Source organism: Somniosus microcephalus, chromosome 7 (genome assembly GCF_052327205.1).
Source record: "Somniosus microcephalus isolate GS21.2 chromosome 7, FLI_Smic_1.0, whole genome shotgun sequence".
Lineage (NCBI taxonomy): Eukaryota > Metazoa > Chordata > Chondrichthyes > Squaliformes > Somniosidae > Somniosus > Somniosus microcephalus.
Window position 1 is genome coordinate 33,782,051 of NC_140993.1, and position 20,008 is coordinate 33,802,058.

The 20,008-nt window shown below is 47.2% G+C and overlaps 1 protein-coding gene across 5 annotated transcripts in view; it reads right to left on the reverse strand.

The window, feature by feature from the left end:
• mtcl1 (microtubule crosslinking factor 1) overlaps window positions 1–17,911 on the reverse strand; it is a 243,273-nt gene extending 225,362 nt beyond the window's left edge. For all 5 annotated transcript variants that reach the window (XM_085992382.1, XM_085992380.1, XM_085992381.1 and 2 more), the window contains exon 1: window positions 16,592–17,911. In XM_085992382.1, the coding sequence (XP_085848508.1) occupies window positions 16,592–17,548 (957 nt within the window). In that variant the 5' untranslated portion in view covers window positions 17,549–17,911. The remainder of the gene's footprint in view (window positions 1–16,591) is intronic.
• Between the last annotated feature and the right edge of the window lie 2,097 nt (window positions 17,912–20,008).

Consider the following 20,008-nt stretch of genomic DNA (forward strand, 5'->3'; position numbering starts at 1 on the left):
CAGCAGTTTAGCCACAACATTCGCTGTAGCTTTCCTTCCAACGTCTCATTAACACCGAACGCAAAGGAGAAGAGAAGCGGGCAGGCTGCACGCGTGCAATTGAGATCAATGGCCTCCACGCAGTGGGATGGCACGGAGTGCTGGTGTGCCAAATCTCAACGTGGCGGGGGGGGGGGAGGGCAGATGCTGACCTGAGCCTCGCTCTTCTCCATTTCTGATCCGAGGTCATTTCAAGTGGGAAGGCTGCAGTGTCTTCCAGAGGGGAGGAAGAAAAAATGGGCTGAGGGAGTCACACCTAGTATCTACCGGCAGCATTGAAAGCAGATGGTGCACCTGCCCTCGACTACAAGTGTCAGGCCAGATGGACAAAGAAAAAGAAAAGAGAAGAACAAGGGGGGGAAACTTACTCAGGAAAGTATCCTCTTGGGAGAAAAAGGAAGTGAAAATTAAGATTTAATTTCACAAATCTCACATTTTTCACTTGTATTTTACAAACAAATTCTGCATTTTATAGTTTCGGGGTTTTTTTTGTGTGAACCTTGTACTGGTCAACAACGTGAGAGATTTCAGAGTTGGGAGAATGATGGAAGTTTTTTTTTTCTTTTCACACAACATCTGCAGAGGCCAGCTGCAGAGTTAAATTCCCTCTATTCTGTCCCAACAGTTCATGCATTGATCTCAACCTGAGGGGCAGGCCAACACCTCATCCCATCTCACACATCAGTCATCCTGGTGCTGAGTGCGAGTCCCAATTTGGCAGCAATTTGGGCCAAAATCGTGGACGGTTTTAAGTTTGAACATTCTGAACAGCGCTGATGATGGCCAAGCTCCTTTTGGGGGGGACCCCTGCAGCACTGTGCAGAGCAATCTAGGCTGGATTGAAAACCAGGTTTGAAAGGTGAAAGGACACTTTTTGAATTTACTGCTCTACCCCTCCCCCCCCCTTCCCCCTGCCTGTGGATTAAGCCTTTAAACTACTTTGAAAAGAAGTATTAATGGAGGTTGTTTTAACTCTATACTTTTACAAAACACAAATCCCTGCCGCGATACCTTCAGATATTCCAACAAGTACCTGCGCTCTGTAAAATATCTCCCCGCCTTCACTGACATCTGCAACCAACTTGCAATGTATGAATCGGAAGCACAACCATTTTTAAGAGGTAATTAGACACAATTCGGAAAATTATGATTTCAATGGAAGGAAAATCACAGGCAGCGTGCCCACGGTTTTCTGATATGCACGGGCAGCAGGGAAGGTGGATCACCGCCGGCACACACACAGGAAATGACTTCCCAGATAAACATTTGACAAAAAGAAAAAAAAAAATTGAGGATATTAAGAAAGGGCATGGACTTGGGATGAGAGTAGATAGCACTGATATCTAGTTACCGATACATAAAAGAAAATACTGCGATGCTGGCAATCTGAGATAAAAACAGAATCTGCTGGAGATACTCAGCAGGTCAGGCAGCATCTGTGGAGAGAGAGACGGGAGTTTCTCACAGATGCTGCCTGACCTGCTGAGTGTGTCCCAACATTTTCTGTTCTTGTTTCATCCAAAGCTCGGGCTGCCCCGTGTCTTAACTCGCACCAAGTCCCCGTTCACCCCTCACCCCTGTGCTCGCTGACCTACACTGGCTCCCGGTTAAGCAACGCCTCGATTTTAAAATTCTCATCCATGTTTTCTAATCCCTCCATGGCCTCACCCCCCTCCCTATCTCTGTAATCTCCTCCAGCCCTACAACCCTGCCCCCGCCCCACCCACTCCCCCGAGATATCTGCGCTCCTCTAATTCTGGCCTCTTGAGCATCCCCAAGTTTAATCGCTCCACCATTGCTGGCCGTGCCTTCAGCTGCCTGGGCCCTAAGCTCTGGAATTCCCTCGCTAAACCTCTCCGCCTCTCTTTCCTCCTTTAAGACGCTTCTTAAAACCTACCTCGTTGACCCATCACATAGAAACATAGAAGGTAGGAGCAGGAGTAGGCCATTCGGCCCCTCGAGCCTGCTCCGCCATTTAATGAGATCATGGCTGATCATCCAAATTCAGTACCCTGTCCTAATATCAACTTATGTGGCTCGGTGTCAAATTTTGTTTTATAAAGCTCCTGTGACGTGCCTTGGGATGTTTTACTAGATTAAAGGTGCTATATAAATGCAAGTTGTTGTTGTTGTTTCTATCTACTGATATCTATCTATCAAATGGCTGCCTGTGGTGAAATTTCTATGATTCAATGAAACATCTATCCCAGCTCTCTGTTCTACCCATACGATGGGTCGCCATGACGTTAACTCAAACAAACTACTCCTCTTCCAAACGATTTTTGTTCCTTTGTAATGTTCCTGACGTATGTGTTCTTTGCTGACGGGACATCGTTTGTGAGACTGCAAAGCTAAATGACTAAAGCAGCCTCTTACAATTCTAACCAGCGCAGGGCTCCTTAGTAAAATCCTAATGTTTAAAAAAAAAAGTTTAACATTTTTTTTATTCGCTTATGGGATCTGGACGTCGCAGGCAGGGCCAGCATTTACTGACCATCCCTAGTTGCCCCCGAGAAGGTGGTGGTGAGCCGCCTTCTTGAACCGCTGCAGTCCGAGTGGTGAAGGTACTCCCACAGTGCTGTTAGGGAGGGAGATCCAGGATTTTTCCCCCAGTGACGATGAAGGATCGGTGATATATTTCCAAGTCAGGATGGTGTGTGACTTGGAGGTGGTGGTGTTCCCATGCACCTGCTACCCTTGTCCTTCTAGGTGGAAGAGGTCGCGGGTTTGGGAGGTGCTGTCGAAGAAGCCTTGGCGAGTTGCTGCAGTGCATCTTGTAGATGGTACAGACTGCAGCCACAGTACGCCGGTGGTGGAGAGAATGTTTAATGTGGTGGATGGAGTGCCAATCAAGCGGGGTGCTTTGTCCTGGATGGTGTTGAGCTTCTTGAGTGTTGTTGGCGCTGCACTCATCCAGGCAAGTGGAGAGTATTCCAGGCGCATGGGAACACCACCACCTGCAAGTTCCCCTCCAAGTCACACACCATCCTGACTTGGAAGTATATTGCCGTTCCTTCATCATCACTGGGTCAAAATCCTGGAACACCCTGGTTTCACAGGAAGTTGCGGCTGCCAATCTTGCCGCTAATCTGATCCCAGGCCGGGTACACAGGAACTCCTGGCATTGGGAGTCTCCATCCCATGTTTCACCTCTCTCATGCCTCTGGACTTATCAGGGGCGGGCACAACCCGTGCCCCTCAGAAAGCCTCACGCTACCCCTGATGTAAAGCTGGGCTCCAGCCTAATTTGTGGCCTTTCTGGTGGCGTTGGGTGGGAGTGCCTTGGAAGGCCCGTGGATTTTAGGCCCGAATATAAGCCCCATTTTCATGCCAGTGATCTCTAAATGTAATGGTTGTACATTGGCGTAACCTCTGGGATATATTTTCTGCTGTTGGGAGAAAAAATAGATAAGATGGGTTCTCCACTTAATACTTGAGTTTATTTTTTTGTTAATACAGGTAGACTACCCTTTATCCGAAAACCTCGGGACCAGCCGTGTTTCGGTTTTCGGGAAATTTCAGATTTCGGAAGGTGAGCGAAAACACTTCGGTTTTCAGAGTAATTCGGTTTGCGGGAGTGCGGATAAAGGATACACTATCCCTTATCCGAAAGGGTGGGGGTCGGCGGGGAGTCGGGGTCGGGGTGGGGGTCGGCGGGGGTGGGGTTCGGCGGGGGGGTCGGGGGTCGGGGTCGGCGGGGGTCGGGTTCGGCGGGGGGTCGGGGGTGGGGGTCGGCGGGGGTCGGGGTCGTGCGCACGACTTACGCTGAGCGATTTCGGTTTTCAGAAGTCATGCTTTGCGCCACTTTCGGCTTTCAGAGGTTTTCTGGTTTCGGATGTGCGGATAAAGGATGGTACACTTACGCTGAGCGATTTCGGTTTTCAGAAGTGCGGAAAAATGCTACACTATCCCTTATCCGGCTAGGCCTGTAAGTCGTGCGCCACTCTGGTCATGTCGTGCGCACGACTTACGCTGACCGAAAAAACCTTCGGTTTTTAGAGGGTTTCGGTTTTCGGAAGTTCGGATAAAGGGTAGTCTACCTGTACTAGTGAAGGGCACACAAAATCCTTGTTCTGTTAGATCCAGATAAGTGTAAAAATAGGAGTGTTTTATGTACAGTAGATTGTAGTTTCTTCTTTTGTTCTATTAACATTTTCTAAGTAAAGTGTTGTGTGATAACTCAAGGTTGGGGTCTCGTGAGAAAAATGAAATCTAAAAATTTGAAAGAACACTTATGCACATACTAAACCTCCCTAAACCGCTCCACCTCTCCCTCCTCCTTCAAGACAATCCTTAAAACCTACCTCTGTGACCGTTACCTGTCCTAATACTGTATCTGCTTTCGTGGCTTGGTGTCAGACTTTGCCCTTTAACGCTCCTGTGAAGTGTCGTGGGATGTTTGATTACGTTAAAGATGCTACATAAATGCAAGTTCCAGGATTTTGACCCAGCCACGATGAAGGATCGGCAATATACTTCTAAGTCAGGATGGTGTGTGACTTGGAGGGGAACTTGGAGGTGGTGGTGTTCCCATGCGCCTGCTGCCCTTGTCCTTCTAGGTGGAAGAGGTCGCGGGTTTGGGAGGTGCTGCCGAAGAAGCCTTGGTGAGTTACTGCAGTGCATCTTGTAGATGGTACACACTGCAGCCACGGTGCGTCAGTGGTGGAGGGAGTGAATGTTTAAGGTGGTGGATGGGGTGCCAATCAAGTGGGCTGCTTTGTCCTGGATGGTGTCGAGCTTCATGAGTGTTGTTGCAGCTGCACTCATCCAGGCAAGTGGAGAGTATTCCATCACACTCCTTACTTGTGCCTTGTAGAACTCTAGATATATATCTTTTGTGTTCTTGCCAGATTTATGTTACCTCTCACCCCTGCTGATAAGATGGACGGGGTTGAATCTCGGCCACGCCCCTCCTATTTATAAGCGATCCGCTGCAGTATTTTATTTGACAGGAGGAACCGCCATCGATTCGACAGGAAAACTGATGGCTAGATTCAGAGTTTGAATGTTTGAACACTGAGTCCATTAAATTTTGTTAGCTCAAGGGTTCTCTTTAAAAGAGAATACTATTATTTGACAGAGGGGAAATACTCTGAACCTAAAGTAACATTCTTCATACACTGTAAAAGCAATCAAGAAGATAAACTGCCCATTTTCTCAGGGATAAAGCAACCAGCTGGAGACCACCCCGCACCTCCTATGTCAGTCACTAACTAACCATGGAGTCTGTGTCGCAGTCTCAAAGCGCGTCATTCTCCATAAGGCCACTTTCCATCCATGGTAACAAGTAAGATCGCTATTGTTTACATGATGGTTAAGTCATTTTCCATTTCAGAAATGTTTTAAAAATTAGGTTTCTGTTGTGTTAAATACAGTGGAACCTCAATTCTTTGTTGTAAAGCAGGCTTATCCCAGCCACCTCCCCCCCCCCGCCGACCCCCCCCCCCCCCACCGCTACCCAGAGGGTAACAGAGGCATGCAGATGGTCCACATGACCCTGCTGCTGATTGATGCTCTGAGCGTCGCATGGTCTGCACTCACTCCCTCCTCCTTTCCCCATCAGTCCTTTCCGAATCACTAACCCCCACTGGTCCTGCCCGTAAGATCAGCAGGCGCCGGAGCAGCTGATCACCAGCTCAGGACTTCCCCAGTGTAATACACCATTGGCAAAACCTGCCATAAATCTGACTGAACCTGCTAAAAACACCCCACCCCCACCCCGCTCCCCCCCCGCCGTGCGCCCCCCCTCCCCCGCCCCAGCCGCCCCCCCCTCCCCCCGACACCTGGGAATCCCTGGCCCAAGACTGCACGAAGTGGAGGAGAAGCATCCGGGAAGGCGCCGAACACCTCAAGTCTCTTCGCCAGGAGCAAGCGGAAGCCAAGCGCAGGCAGCGCAAGGAGCGCACATCAACCCAAGCACCCCACCCACCCGCCCCTTCAACCACCGTCTGCCCCACCTGTGACAGGGACTGTAGGTCCCGCATTGGACTCATCAGTCACCTGCGAACTCATTTTTAATGTGGAAGCAAGTCATCCTCGGTTCCGAGGGACTGCCTAAGAAGAAGTGGGTGCATATTGCCGCGAGCATTTGCCCCTGTAATTGGGGGCCACGGCTGCCATCAGTGGGATGTGTTTGGTGAGCACTCACCACTGTGGCAGCTCGAGTGTTTGGAGTCACGGGTAGGTGCTCGGGGAAGTTGCGAGCTCGCAGATTAGCTGGTAGAGCAGCTGTGCCGCACCAGGCGGTTCTGTTGACAGGACCACAGGGGGGTGCGTGTTGCTGAGAACCGTCACCTGCCCTTCTCACAGATCATCAGAATGATAATAGGAGCAAGAATAATAACTGCACCACACTGCTGTTTGTGGGAGCTTGCTGTGCGCAAATTGGCTGTCGCGTTTCCGACATTGCAGCAGTGACTACACTCCAAAAAGTACTTCAGTGGCTGTAAAGCGCTTTGGGACGTCTTGAGGTTGTGAATGGTGCTATATAAATGCAAGTCCTTTCGTTCGTTCTTTTACCTAAAACTATAACATCTGAAGGGTAAACGATTGCTACTGAGATATTCAATAACTTGCATTGATGTAGCGTCTTTAACGTAATCAAACATCCCACAACACTTCACAGGAGCGTTATCGAACAAAGTCTGACACCAAGCCACGAAAGCAGATATTAGGAGAGGTAATGGTCACAGAGGTAGGCTTTAAGGATTGTCTTGAAGGAGGAGGGAGAGGTGGAGCGGTTTAGGGAGGTTTAGTATGTGCATAAGTGTTCTTTCAAATTTTTAGATTTCATTTTTCACACGAGACCCCAACCTTGAGTTATCACACAACACTTTTACTTAGAAAACATTAATAGAACAAAAGAAGAAACTACAATCTACTGTACATTAAACACTCCTTTATTTTTACACTTCTTATCTGGATCTAACAGAACAAGGATTTTGTGTGCCTTTCACTAGTATTGACAAAAATGTAAACTCAAGTATTAAATGGAGAACCCATCTTATCTACTTTTTCTCCAACAGCAGAAAATATATCCCAGAGGTTACGCCAATGTACAACCATTACATTTAGAGATCACTGGCATGAGGATGGGGCTTATATTCGGGCCTAAAATCCACGGGCCTTCCAAGGCATTCCCACCCAATGCCACCAGAAAGGCCACAAATTAGGCTGGAGCCCAGCTTTACATCAGGGGTACCGTGAGGCTGAGGGGCAGGGGCTAGGCCCGCCCCTGATAAGTCCAGAGGGATGAGCGAGGCGAGACATGGGATGGAGACTCCCAATGCCAGGAGTTCCTGTGTACCCGGCCTGGGATCAGATTAGCGGCAAGATTGGCAGCCGCAACTTCCTGTGAAACCAGGGTGTTCCAGGATTTTGACCCAGTGATGATGAAGGAACGGCAATATATTTTCAAGTCAGGATGGTGTGTGACTTGGAGGGGAACTTGCAGGTGGTGGTGTTCCCATGCGCCTGGAATACTCTCCACTTGCCTGGATGAGTGCAGCTCCAACACTCAAGAAGCTCGACACCATCCAGGACAAAGCACCCCGCTTGATTGGCATCCCATCCACCACATTAAACATTCTCTCCACCACCGGCGCACCGTGGCTGCAGTCTGTACCATCTACAAGATGCACTGCAGCAACTCGCCAAGGCTTCTTCAACAGCACCTCCCAAACCCGCGACTTCTACCACCTAGAAGGACAAGGGCAGCAGGCGCATGGGAACACCACCACCTCCAAGTTCCTCTCCAAGTCACACACCATCCTGACTTGGAAATAGATCACCGATCCTTCATCGTCGCTGGGTCAAAATCCTGGAACTCCCTCCCTAACAGCACTGTGGGAGTACCTTCACCACACGGACTGCAGCGATTCAAGAAGGCGGCTCACCACCACCTTCTCAAGGGCAACTAGGGATGGGCAATAAATGCTGGCCTTGCCAGGGACGCCCACATCCCAGGAATGAATATTTAAAAAAATAACATTTTTATTCAAATGGTTAACACAATGTAGTTTGGGTGATTTAATGGAACAGAAATATGAAAGTCCGTTGATTGGAGAAATCTCTTTGATGACATCAGCGTAAACTAATTCATGGATTAAATTCAATCACCTGGAGAAATCCAGTCTGATTTTAACATTTTGCAAAAACCAACATAAACTGCAGATTTGAAAAGTTATAAAGGCAAGTTCCAAAGTCAGTTTTTTAACAAGCTAATAGTGTCTTTATGTGAGTGCAGCGGCCTCTCTTTTCCACATTATTTTGTCCGTTTTTGTTCTAGCTTCCCTAGGCACACATGCCAACTGCAGCCTTGGAACTGACTGATGTCACCCTGGGCTGCCTACTCAGAGATACACAGATAACTCTCTCCCTCCAATACCCCTCTCCTCGCCCCTATGGCACTCCGGACTGAATCACCCCACAAAAGAAAGGCTGATGTCAACTCAGTTGCGTGGAGGATTCTGAGTACAAATGCGCATTTCGTCACTCCATCGGCCTGTGCACTGATCTCCAACATGCTGCATCATCCACTAGGGCTTTTGACAACTGCGGTAGCAAACTTGTTTAAAACACTGCAAGAAACTAGTTCCAGTTCATATATTTATATCTGATGCAAAGCAGACTTGGCCTTAGAGCTTTAAAAATCACAGTCATGTTTTCTCAATCAAGCAATTACAGCCCAATTACTCTGCCACCATTCGTGGGAAAAGGGATCACTATCACTTTCCAAGATGCAATCAGGGTGCACCTGCAGCGTGCAAGGGTCATCGGGAGTAGCTCGCATGGCTTTAGAAGCAATAGATCGTGCTTCATGAATTAGATCACCCCCCAACCATATAAAATGAAGGGATTACAAACCATGTTTATGCAACCTATCTGCATAATTTAACCCTTTAAGTCCTGGTATCATACTGGTGTATCTGCGCTGTACCCCTTCCAAGACTTTCCCGAGGTACGGTGCCCAAAACGGAACGCAGCACTCCAGATAGGGTCTGACCAAGGCTCTGTCTGAGTGAAGGATCACTTCCTCACTTTTGAATTCCAATCCCCCTGTGATAAAGGGCAACATTCCATTAAGCTTTTGATTACTTTCTGTACCCGTTCACTAGCTTTGAGTGATTTGTGTACATGGACACCTAAATCCCTTTGCTCCAGTCCCTAGTCTCTCATCATTAAGAAAATATTGCAGGTTGTCTTTCTCGGATCCAAAGTGGATGACCTCACACTTCCCTACATTGAACACCATCTGCCATAGTTTTGCCCTCTCACTTAATTTGTCTATGCCCCTTTGTAACTTCCTGCTCCCGTCCACACAATTCATTGTGCCTCCTAAGTTAATGTCATCTGCAAACTTAGATATACAACTCTCTAATCTTTCATCCAAGCCATGAATATATACGGTGAACAGCTGATGCGCCAATGCAGGTCCCTGGGGACCACCACTTGTCACATCCCGCCAATCAGAGAGCAAACCCTTTATCCCTACTCTCTATCACCTACACCACAACCAATGAAAGACAGAAACATATATGGATGTGATTATGACCATCTGGTGAATCTGCAGCTGTTATCAAAAAGGCTGATCTGGTTCTGGATTGCATCTTAGGGACTGTGAATTGGAAGGGGTTATTTTAACTCTATACAAAACATGACTTAAACTTTATTTGGAATACTGCATGCAATTTTGGCCACCCAACCTTAGAAAGGTCGCTGCTGCAGTTGAGACAGAGAAGAGTTGCAAGAATGATCCTGGGACTCAGGATTAGAAATTATGACGAGAGAGACACAGACTGAACTTGTTTTCATTACAGAAAAGAACATTTAAAGAGGACACAATCCGGGTCTTTAGAATTGAGGAATAGACTCCCAGAAAAACTAATTGAGGCCAAGTTGATTACCTCCTCCATAAAGAAGTTGGATGAATATCTAGTTAGGAACAAGATCAGAGGTGATGGAGTGATGCGGACTGAGAGGTATGGTGGCCTGGTGGTTATAGTACTAGACTAGCAACCCAGGGATAGAAATTGCACTGTGGCAAGATGGGAAATTGAATTTTTCTCCTATATACTATCCAGGCGTGTGATAGAAGCATTAGAGGTTCCTGCCCAGAACAGGGAACAGTACTTAAATCTTGGGGGGACTTGGGCTTGAATAAATAGTCAAGTTTTAATACAACACTTTCATTCCATAACTGTCGCCCATATAATAATCACCGTAAGGAAAGTTTTACTCCAGGAGGGCTAGACCTGTGTTCTGAATATATTGTAAATTCTGAAGTTTAAAGTACAAATTATAGTCTCGAGAAACTTTGTCCAGTGGCAGATAAACAGAGGACACAAATTTAAGGTAATTGGCAAAAGAATCAGAGGTGAGATAAGGAGATTTTTTTTTACACAGCGAGTTGTGATGATCTGGAATGCACTGCCTGAAAGAGCGGTGGAAGCAGATCCAATAACAACTTTTAAAGGGGATTGGATAAATACTTGAAGGGGGAAAATTTGCAGGGCTGAGGGGAAAGGGCAGGGGAGTGGGACGAATTGGATCGCTCTTTCAAAGAGCCGGCACAGGCACGATGGGCCGCATGGCCTCCTTCTGTGCTGTAAGATTCTATGATTCTATGAAATTATTCACAGATACGTGTAGGGAATTTATGGGGGTTTCAGCATGGTCCAGAGGTAATGTATAGATAAAATACAGCTATAGGGAGAGTGAAGCATAAATGCAGCAACTTTCCAAGCACTCCGCGTCATGGAGCTGCAGGATTCTCAAAACGCTTCTATGAATTTAAAGGGTCAGAATAAAAATATTGAATGGATTTGTGTGTAAAACAAAGTAATGGAAAGAAACTGATACACTTGGAAAGGTAGAAATTCCATTCGGTGAACTTCGTAAACAAATGCTCAATGTGTTCGTGCTACTTTCCTCTAGTGTATTATTTTTTACACCGGCATTAACCCGCTCAATTTAAAAGCGTTAACGCCTATGTGAAAGTAGCACACGCAGTCATGTAGGATAACTAGCATATTAACCATTTGTAAACTCCACCCTATTTATAGAAACATAGAAGATAGGAGCAGGAGTAGGCCACTCGGCCCTTCGAGCCTGCTCCGCCATTCAACGAGATCATGGCTGATCATCCAAACCCTAGCACCCGGTCCCTACACCGACAGCCATCCCACCCAAGCCCTATCCCCGTAACCCCACGTATTTAATCCCCCCTAACACTAAAGGTCAATTTTTATCATGGCCAATCAACCTAACCCGCACATCTTTGGACTGTGGGAGGAAACCGGAGCACCCGGAGGAAACCCACGCAAACACGGGGAGAATGTGCAAACTCCACACAGACAGTCACCCGAGGCCAGATTTGAACCCGGGTCCCTGGCGCTGTGAGGCAACAGTGCTAACCACTATGCCACCGTGCTGCCAACTATACAACTGATGTGGCCAAAAATGTGACACGATAAATATGCACACTGCAGAATTTCTTGCTCAAATACGAGATTAGCAACCTGGCCGGAACTACTTCCCCAAAAATAGTCAGCAGTTGGGAAAGAAAGAAAATCAAACAGCTGTCCACTGACTGTGTTGGCATCATGAGCGTCAGCTGTAACCACAGCAACTCGTTCTGGTGTCTCGATACCACAACCACCAAACATCTTGCTCTGTAGCTGACCCCAAATAAAAGCCAAACATCCTCACGCTCGCACAAGGGAGCTTCTTGCCATCACACCTTTAATTAACCCCATGGCGAAACAGTAAAACCACCAAAATAGCCAAATAAAACAAATCTCCACAGTCCCTCGATAATCAGCAGCCACAAACACTGCATCACCACATCCTCTTAACGACCGCCCGCTAGCCGATAGCATCAGTCACAGTCGTGGTAATGTCACAGGGCGCTTTGAGGTGCCACCGCACAGTAAGCTGGCCTGTGCTAAAACAGCTCCATTGCTAAGATGTAAGTCAACTTTATATTGTTAAGAAACCAGCAACGAAACTCATTAATGGAATACTCATGAAGTGGTCCCCTAAAATTATCCATTATAGTTCACTTCTGGCATTTCTTTGACGGCACCTCCCTAACCCGCGACCTCTACTACCTAGAAGGACAAGGGCAGCAGGTGCAATGGGAACACCACCAACTCCAAGTTCCCCTCCAAGTCACACACCATCCTGACTTGGAAATGTATCACCGATCCTTCATCGTCACTGGTTCAAAATCCTGGAACTCCCTCCCTAACAGCACTGTGGGAGTACCACCACCACACGGACTGCAGCGGTTCAAGAAGGCGGCTCACCACCACCACCTCAGGGCAACTAGGGATGGGTAATAAATGCCGGCCTTGTCAGCGATGCCCACATCCAGGAATGAATATTAAAAAAATAAAGCTCACATTAAACAACTATCTGTACACTATCCTCCACAACACTGCGATGATCTCAGATAAGAGTAATGATAGGGGAGGGAAATGCCCAATTGAACTGTGAAAAACACTAAGATGAAGTATTGTGGATTACAGGTCAATCACTTGTGGTGGGAATAACTTGAGGCGATAAATTGAAAATATCACACAAGAAGCTAATTACAGGAAACTTTTGATTTACCAGCACCTAAATAACCGGAAATCTCGGTTAACCGGCAAAATTCAGGAGTAGGTTCAGGTAACTTTTATTACTTGCCTTCCTCCATGTGTTGCTGTGCAAGGGTGTGGCTGCAGCTGTTGCTAAGCTACAGAGACGCTTGCAACTTGTGGCCATTGTTTTGAAGCTAGGGTTTGTTGCTTTATACGGAGCTCTCAGCTCCGTATCTTTTACTATAGCATTCGGTTATCCGGAATTTTTGATGAACCGGCACCACGTCGGTCCCGTCCGTGCCGGATAAAAAAAAGTTTCCTGTAAAGCATATTGATCAAAATTCAATCTTTCCTATAGTGTATTGCCGCTGATGCACTATATAAACCTAGTGACGGCACTGCTCTATTTATTATATATACTGTTCAGCCTTCAGGCAACTGGGTGGTCATTCAATGCAAGTGTGTCATGTATTGTGGCCTGTGCACATCATACTGGAATCAAGAATCATACTTCATGCAATCATATCAATTTAATATATGTAATTATATATCTAGCTATGCTATCTATATGCCTACATATGCAAACTTTGGTACATATCTACAGTACATAAATAGACATTCAGCACACGTAGACAACACATGCACCCAGTGTGTGTGCAGCAGAGCACTATGCTGAATACACCAAGCTTGGAGCCATTCCAGCCAAACTTGGAGTCTGGCCACTGGCAACAGAAAAGTTATTTTTTAAAAATGTATTTTGAAACCGTTATGTTTAAAACCCAATATAGTACTACGAACCAAATACTGCAACCAAACAAGAATGAAGCAGTCTGGTTTTAATTGTCTGTTAGCACTGCTCAACTGACTGTTTTAAATCTGTTTAGATATATGATTCAACAAGAAGTTTAAACAAAGCAGTGCTGATTATGAACCAGATCTGTTCTGACCAGGTCTGATATAGTTTGATTCATTCAGTGTGGCCGCAAATGACTGATTAACGTTCCAACATAAAAACGAGGAGCAATATCTCCTGCAGTCTCTGTAACAAAGAATATGTAAATGATCCTAGCGGAATATGAATAAGCTTTTGTTGCAACAGCTTTGTGTGGGGATCAGTCATCTGGCCGGAACACTATTAGAATAATCTGAAAGGACCTGCAGGCTCAGAGCATTGTCCGGCAATATATACAAATAATGCATAGCCAGCCGTTCATTATCTGGCAGTGTGAGTGTGTTATTACTGCAGCCCCAGCTGGCTAATAAGGAACACGGATTCAGGACATTAACTGACTTGTAGCAAACTGTCACTTTGTCAACAGTGATATACATCACCCAGACACTCCGTGTAAATTTTCTTTTTTATTACTATTGGGCCATTATTTGCTGTGGCAGGGCTTCTAATGGTGTCTGCCGTCAGTTAGACTTGCTTTTTGCATGTTTAGGTTTTTTAATTTTTTTGCGTGGAGAGTTGCTGCAAGTGCGAGCTGATAACGTTGCAGCGAGGGAAACCGGGCACCTGAGACCTGAGCGAACAGGGCAAGCAACTGTGTATCTTCTTAACCAATCAGATTGAAGGACTGAGAAATAAACAGCGCAAGGACTGAGAAGGAAGTATAAATTAGAGAGGGTGAATTCAATGTCAAATCAGGTACAGAAAGATAAATAAAGGGAGGGAAAGAAAGACTGGAAAAGAACGAGAGAAAATAGAGACAGAAATGAAAAGTAAATTTTTTTTTAAATCTCCAACAATTAAAAGCTGAAGGAATGAGACTCCACACTTGTAATAGTTAACTTTCAGTGCCAGAGAGGTTGACTGGCAGTAATTAACACCCATCACTTCATTAAAGGGGTACTTAGACTTGAAGGGCTAAAAATTGAGTAGCGCCCCCTGGGGGGGTGGCACTACCTTCGCCGGGGTCCAAGAAAAATGAGCGCCCCCGCAGCAGAAATTGAGTGGTAGCGCCCCAAGAGGGAAGCAGGGCTACTGGAAGCGCCCCGCATCCTTCTTGGGGGGCTGCGAGGGAATATCGCAGCACATATTGCAGGCCTTCCTCACCTTAAAGGGGAGGGGCTATGCGCAGCGCGACTCGGGGCCCATCTGGGCCCCCGGGGATCGGGAGTGCCGGCAAAAGAGCCCAGCGCTCAAGAGAAGGGCCGGGCTCTTGGAGCGCAGCCGGCACTCTGCGGGGGGAGGAGCGGTTTAGGAAGCCAGGGACAGGAGCGCAGGCAGGCGCTGGCAGGCGGCCAGCAATATAAATGGCCGTCCCGTACCTCGCCTTTAAATAGCGCCACCCCAGCCGGTTAGACCCCCTGACCCCGTCGGACATAGCATCCGGCGGTAAGTCAGGGGGGGCGCTCCCGAAGATCGCGGCCGGGGCGCTGCGCACGGTGATGATGTCATTGCCGGCAGCGCAGCGCCGCAGGACGCTACAGGTTAGCACCGACGTTAACCTCCCACTGAATTTCGCGGGAGGCATGGGCGGTGCCACGCCCGGGCGCTAGTTGCTCTTAGGGCGCTAACAGGAGGCGCAAAGCAACCGAATTTTTACCCTGAAATGACTTGACTTAACTTTCTATGACGAGTTCAGTTCATATCGACCATGCAAATACAACAACTTCACGCCATTCAATGGGGAGGCAGACAGTGAGATGCCGTTTCCGCGAAGCTAGCGGTGGAGGGGCGAAACTCAGACAGCAACTATTGGATTTTTGAATTTAACTGCACATCTGCCCCTGCTCTGAAGTTGCTGTACCATTTGCGCATAAATAACGGCCAGGCGAGCGTCATGAGCCTCACCGTTATTTTGACAGCAAAATCTGGCCCCATTAAGATTGCTGGGTGCCTCTGTAAAGTGCACTACGGGTTATTTTCCTGGTATCAACAATCAAAAAGTGTGTGCACCTATCTGTGCAGCTATGTGTCTTTGGCTCTTTGACTGTGCACGGTGGGTGCTCTGTTAACCGTGTGTCTGTGTGCGCTTGTCCGTCTTTCAGCCCTCCTTCCAACATTCAAAAAATGCTCATTATGTAAAACTACATCCAACTGCTTTTCAAAAAAAAAGCTTTATCCATCTGGAACCCGGCATCCTTTAGCATCGTGTCACAAAAAATAAACGGTACCACTATCCAACCAGAGCTGCCTGACGCACTCTCCCCACATCAGCCCCCCTCCGCCAGACAGCTCCCGTTGGCTAATTTGGAATCTGTGAATAGTGACAGGATGGATGGTCTGTTTGAAACAAGATCCCGCAGCGTTAAAAATAAAGTGTCCAGAAGCACCGACTGCAAAGCCACTCGAGCACAGCACACTACTACCAACTGTATCTGTACCCTGCCTGCAAAATAAGAAATACTTTATTTTTTTGACATTTATTTTTAAAAGATGTCATGCAATGCACTAACATTATTGTAAAATATTATTTTTTTTGGCGGGGGGAATCATATTCAAATCAAATTGGGCTGGGAATCATAAATGACAAAAACACTTAGGGGGACAAAATAATACACAATCATCAACCAAATCAAATTAGGAGAGAATCATAAAAATATTTAAGGGGACAGAAAATAAAATCATAATCAAAACAAATTGGGGGAAGATTCATAAATGAGGGGTAAAAAAATGAAGGGGACAGAAAATGCAATCAATCAAATTGGGAAAGTCATAAATGAGGGGATCTTAGTGACAAAAAATAAAATCATAATCACATCAAATTGGGGAAAGTCATAAATGAGGGGATCTTAGTGACAAAAACATGTAGGGGACAAAAAAATACAATGATAAATCAAATTAGGAGAGAATCATAAATGAGGGGCAAAAAATGTAGGGGGCAGAAAATACAATCACAATCAAATTGGGGGGGAAAGTCATAAATGAGGGGGGTCTGAGTGACAAAAAAAATAAAATGCCATTCTTATCGGTCATTTTGGAGGCAAAACCCGGTGGCAACAACGGTTTGAATGTCTCTCACCTTCAGGTAGTCGTTTTCCGAGCGGAGTTCCTCGATCTCTCGCAGCAGTTCTTCCTCCAGCCCGCTGCTGCTGCCGCCGGCGCTCTCGGCCAGCTCGGCCGGGCTGGAGGCTTTGCCGGCGCGGCTTTCGGGGAGCCTGAGCTTGGCCGAGCAGCCGGTTTTCAACCCGGGCTCGCCTTCAGCAGCGGGGCTGCCGGCTTTCCCCGGGGACCGGCGCTGCTGTTGCTCGGGGCTGAGATGCGCTCCGGCGGCCGAGGCTGGCTGCGGCTCCCGGTTGCCTTTGGCTTTGCGGCCGCTCTCGGCGTCGCTGGAGCCAGTGCAGGACTCGGCGTCGCTGGTGGTGGCCGCCTCCTGGGCCAGCCGCTGAGGCTCGTCCGACAGCGGCTCGGAAGCGCAGTCCGACAGGTCGGAGCTGCTGTCGGTGTGGCTGATCTTGGCCAGGGAGGGAGCTCCCACGGAGCCGGGGCCAGGGTCGAGCACCAGGCATTTCTTGGCTTTCCTGGCTTGGCTCTTGTGGTGATGCTCTCCTCCTCCTCCCTGTTGCTGCTGATGTTTGCTGCCTCCTCCTTTCTCCTGGTGCAGTTTGGAAGAAGCCCTTTTGCTGAAGTGAGAGGAGGACAGCGGCGATTTGGCCGAGGGGGCTTTGCCCGAGGATGCTTTGTCCTTGGAGCCCAGGGCGCTGCTCCGCCTGGAGAGCCGGCTCGGAGGAGCCAGCACCCCGGGGACCTGTTGCTGTTGCTGCTGATGGTGATGATACTTGGAGAGGGAAAGAGACGCCGCCGAGGAAGAAGACAAGCTCCCCGGCTTCGAAGGCAGCGCCGGCTTGGCAGAAGCCCGGCAGTGAAGGTCCTTCAACGGTCTGGCAGGGGAGGGAGCCCGGTTCAGCCGCTTCTTCTCCACATATTGCTGCTGCTGTTGTTGCTGTTTGAGCTCAGTGCTCCCATTTACCGTCTCCATCCCCGCACAGCAGCTCAACAATCTGCAATCCCCGCCGAGCAGCCTTGCAAAACACACCAGCAACCTCTCTCTCCCTTTTTGTGTGCATCACTTCTCTCTTAATGATGATTATTTTTTTTGGTGTGTGTGTGTGTGTTGCTCCAAAAAGTCTTCTGATGGTCCAGATCAGATCCACTCGTCTTTTAAAACCCAACGCACACTTGGCAAAATAAATGCAGATAAAAATGAATGGCCATCTCTGGTCTTTAATCCTCAAATCCGGACTAGAAGGACAAATCCATGGGTGTGATGTGGCATTCTTTGCCTCCCACCCTCCCTTCTCTGTTGTGGGTTATGTTTCCTCCATGCCTGTCCTCTCTCTCCCCCTCGTTCTCTCTCTGCTCCCGACCTGATTGAGAAAAAAAAGCTGCAACCTCCCAGTCGCTGCACGCATGCGCTTGTACTCAGCCAACCCCCTCCACTGTGAACTGGGAGCTAGTGGTAGTAAAATGCAGCCAGCAGGTTGTAGCCTTATGCGTACGTGTAAAGCAGAGGGGGGAGAAAAGATACGTGCATACGGTTTACATGCGTATACAGTTTGAGTATTTAGTCGTGTCATATGTCCATTTTTTATTGTGGGCAGAACTGACATTTTTTCCGTTGATTCCTGGGATGAGAGGGTTGTCCTGGGAGGAGTAGATTGAGCCTATACTCTCTGGAGTTTAGAAGAATAAGAGGTGATCTCACTGAAACATATTGGCCTGAATTTTCCGACCCCCGTACGAGGTGCGTACGCCGCCCGTAGGGGCCGCGCAAGTTCCGGGTTCAGGCGTGCGAAGCCCGGAACTTGCGATCTGTCAACGATCCTCTTGACAGATCCAACGCATGCCCAAGAAAAGTGCCTCTGCGGGTGGAGAGTTGCGCTATTTGCTCACCTTCCGCCTGCTGAAAGGCCATAGAATTCTTACGCCTGGTAAAAGCAGGTGTAAGGCCTGCTTTTACCAGCATAAGAGTTTTAAAAAATAGAAAAGTAAAATTTTATCACTCACTTATAAATTAAAAACCCTGTCCAATAAGGTAAGTTTATAATAAGCCCCATTAAAACATATTTAAAAAATTCCAAAAATTTAATTTTTGTTTAACATGTTTAATTAAATGCTATTTTAATTAATTTTATATATGTAATGGTTTTTATTTATTTCAGTGTGTTGGTGCATGTTTGTAGTCATCCCCATTCATACATTTGACAGTTCCGTGCGTACAGAACTGTCAAATGTATGAAGGGGGATTCCCTTCTTCCATTGGTTGAGCTGGCCCACGTGATCCCAGAGGCGTTTGCGAACCGCCTGCGCCCCTGGGATATGTGGGCCTCTGCGCATTTCCAAGAGGAGAGGCCCAGGATTCGGAAGCCTCCGTATCTCCGGGACCAGCAGGTAGGTTCGTAGATATTTTGCTGATCGGAGGCATCCGCCCGTGGGAAATTCAGGGCCATTGAGGGGGATTGTTTCCCCTGGCTGGAGAGTCTAGAACTAGGGGACATAGTCTCAGGATAAAGGGTCGGCCATTTAAGACTGAGATGAGGAGGAATTTCTTCACTCAGAGGGTTCTGAATCTTTGGAATTCTCTGCCCCAAAGGGCTATGGATGCTGAGTCATTGAACATATTCAAGGCTGAGATCGATAGATTTTTGGACTCTCGGGGAATCAAGGGATATGGGGATCGGGCGGGAAAGTGGAGTTGAGGTCGAAGATCAGCCATGATCTTATTGAATGGCGGAGCAGGCTCGAGGGGCCGTATGGCCGACTCCTGCTCCTAATATGTTCTGTTATGTTTTTTTATGTTAACTGTGCAACCATCAGTAGGGGATGTTGTCAACCCTCCAGGATTGCCCTGGAGTCTCCAGGAATTAAAGAAAAAAAGAAAGCCCTTGTATTTATATATCGCCTTTCACGACCTCAGGACGTCCCAAAGCGCTTTACAGCCAATTAAATACGTTTGAAGTGTAGTCACTGTTGTAATGTAGGAAAAGACCAATCTCCAGGGCACTTGCTGTGAGCAATCCAGAGGGGCATTTAAAAAAAATTGCATTTTTAACATTTTCTTTGAACATTCTCATTTATTAGTTTTAAAAATATCGAACATGGGGAACTAGACTGACAGTCAAGAATCATCCAATGGGGGAAGGAAGAGACTGTTCGCATTCTGATTGAACTAGTTGAACTAATTTGCCCAAATACAGTTTTTAAAAAGTTCTTTTCCTAAATCCTGTCCATCCTCTAACATGGACTTGGTAAAATCTGACAACCCTGACTCTGCTAATATATATCTTCATATATACAAAAAGTAGGTTTAAAACGCTAAGAAACTAAGGCAGTGTTATTGCTGCACTTGTGCCTATTTATGCTCTGATTGTACAACTGTGACTGGAACAGAAAATCACACCCTTTATGTTTCCTTTCCAATATAAACAAGCTATATATT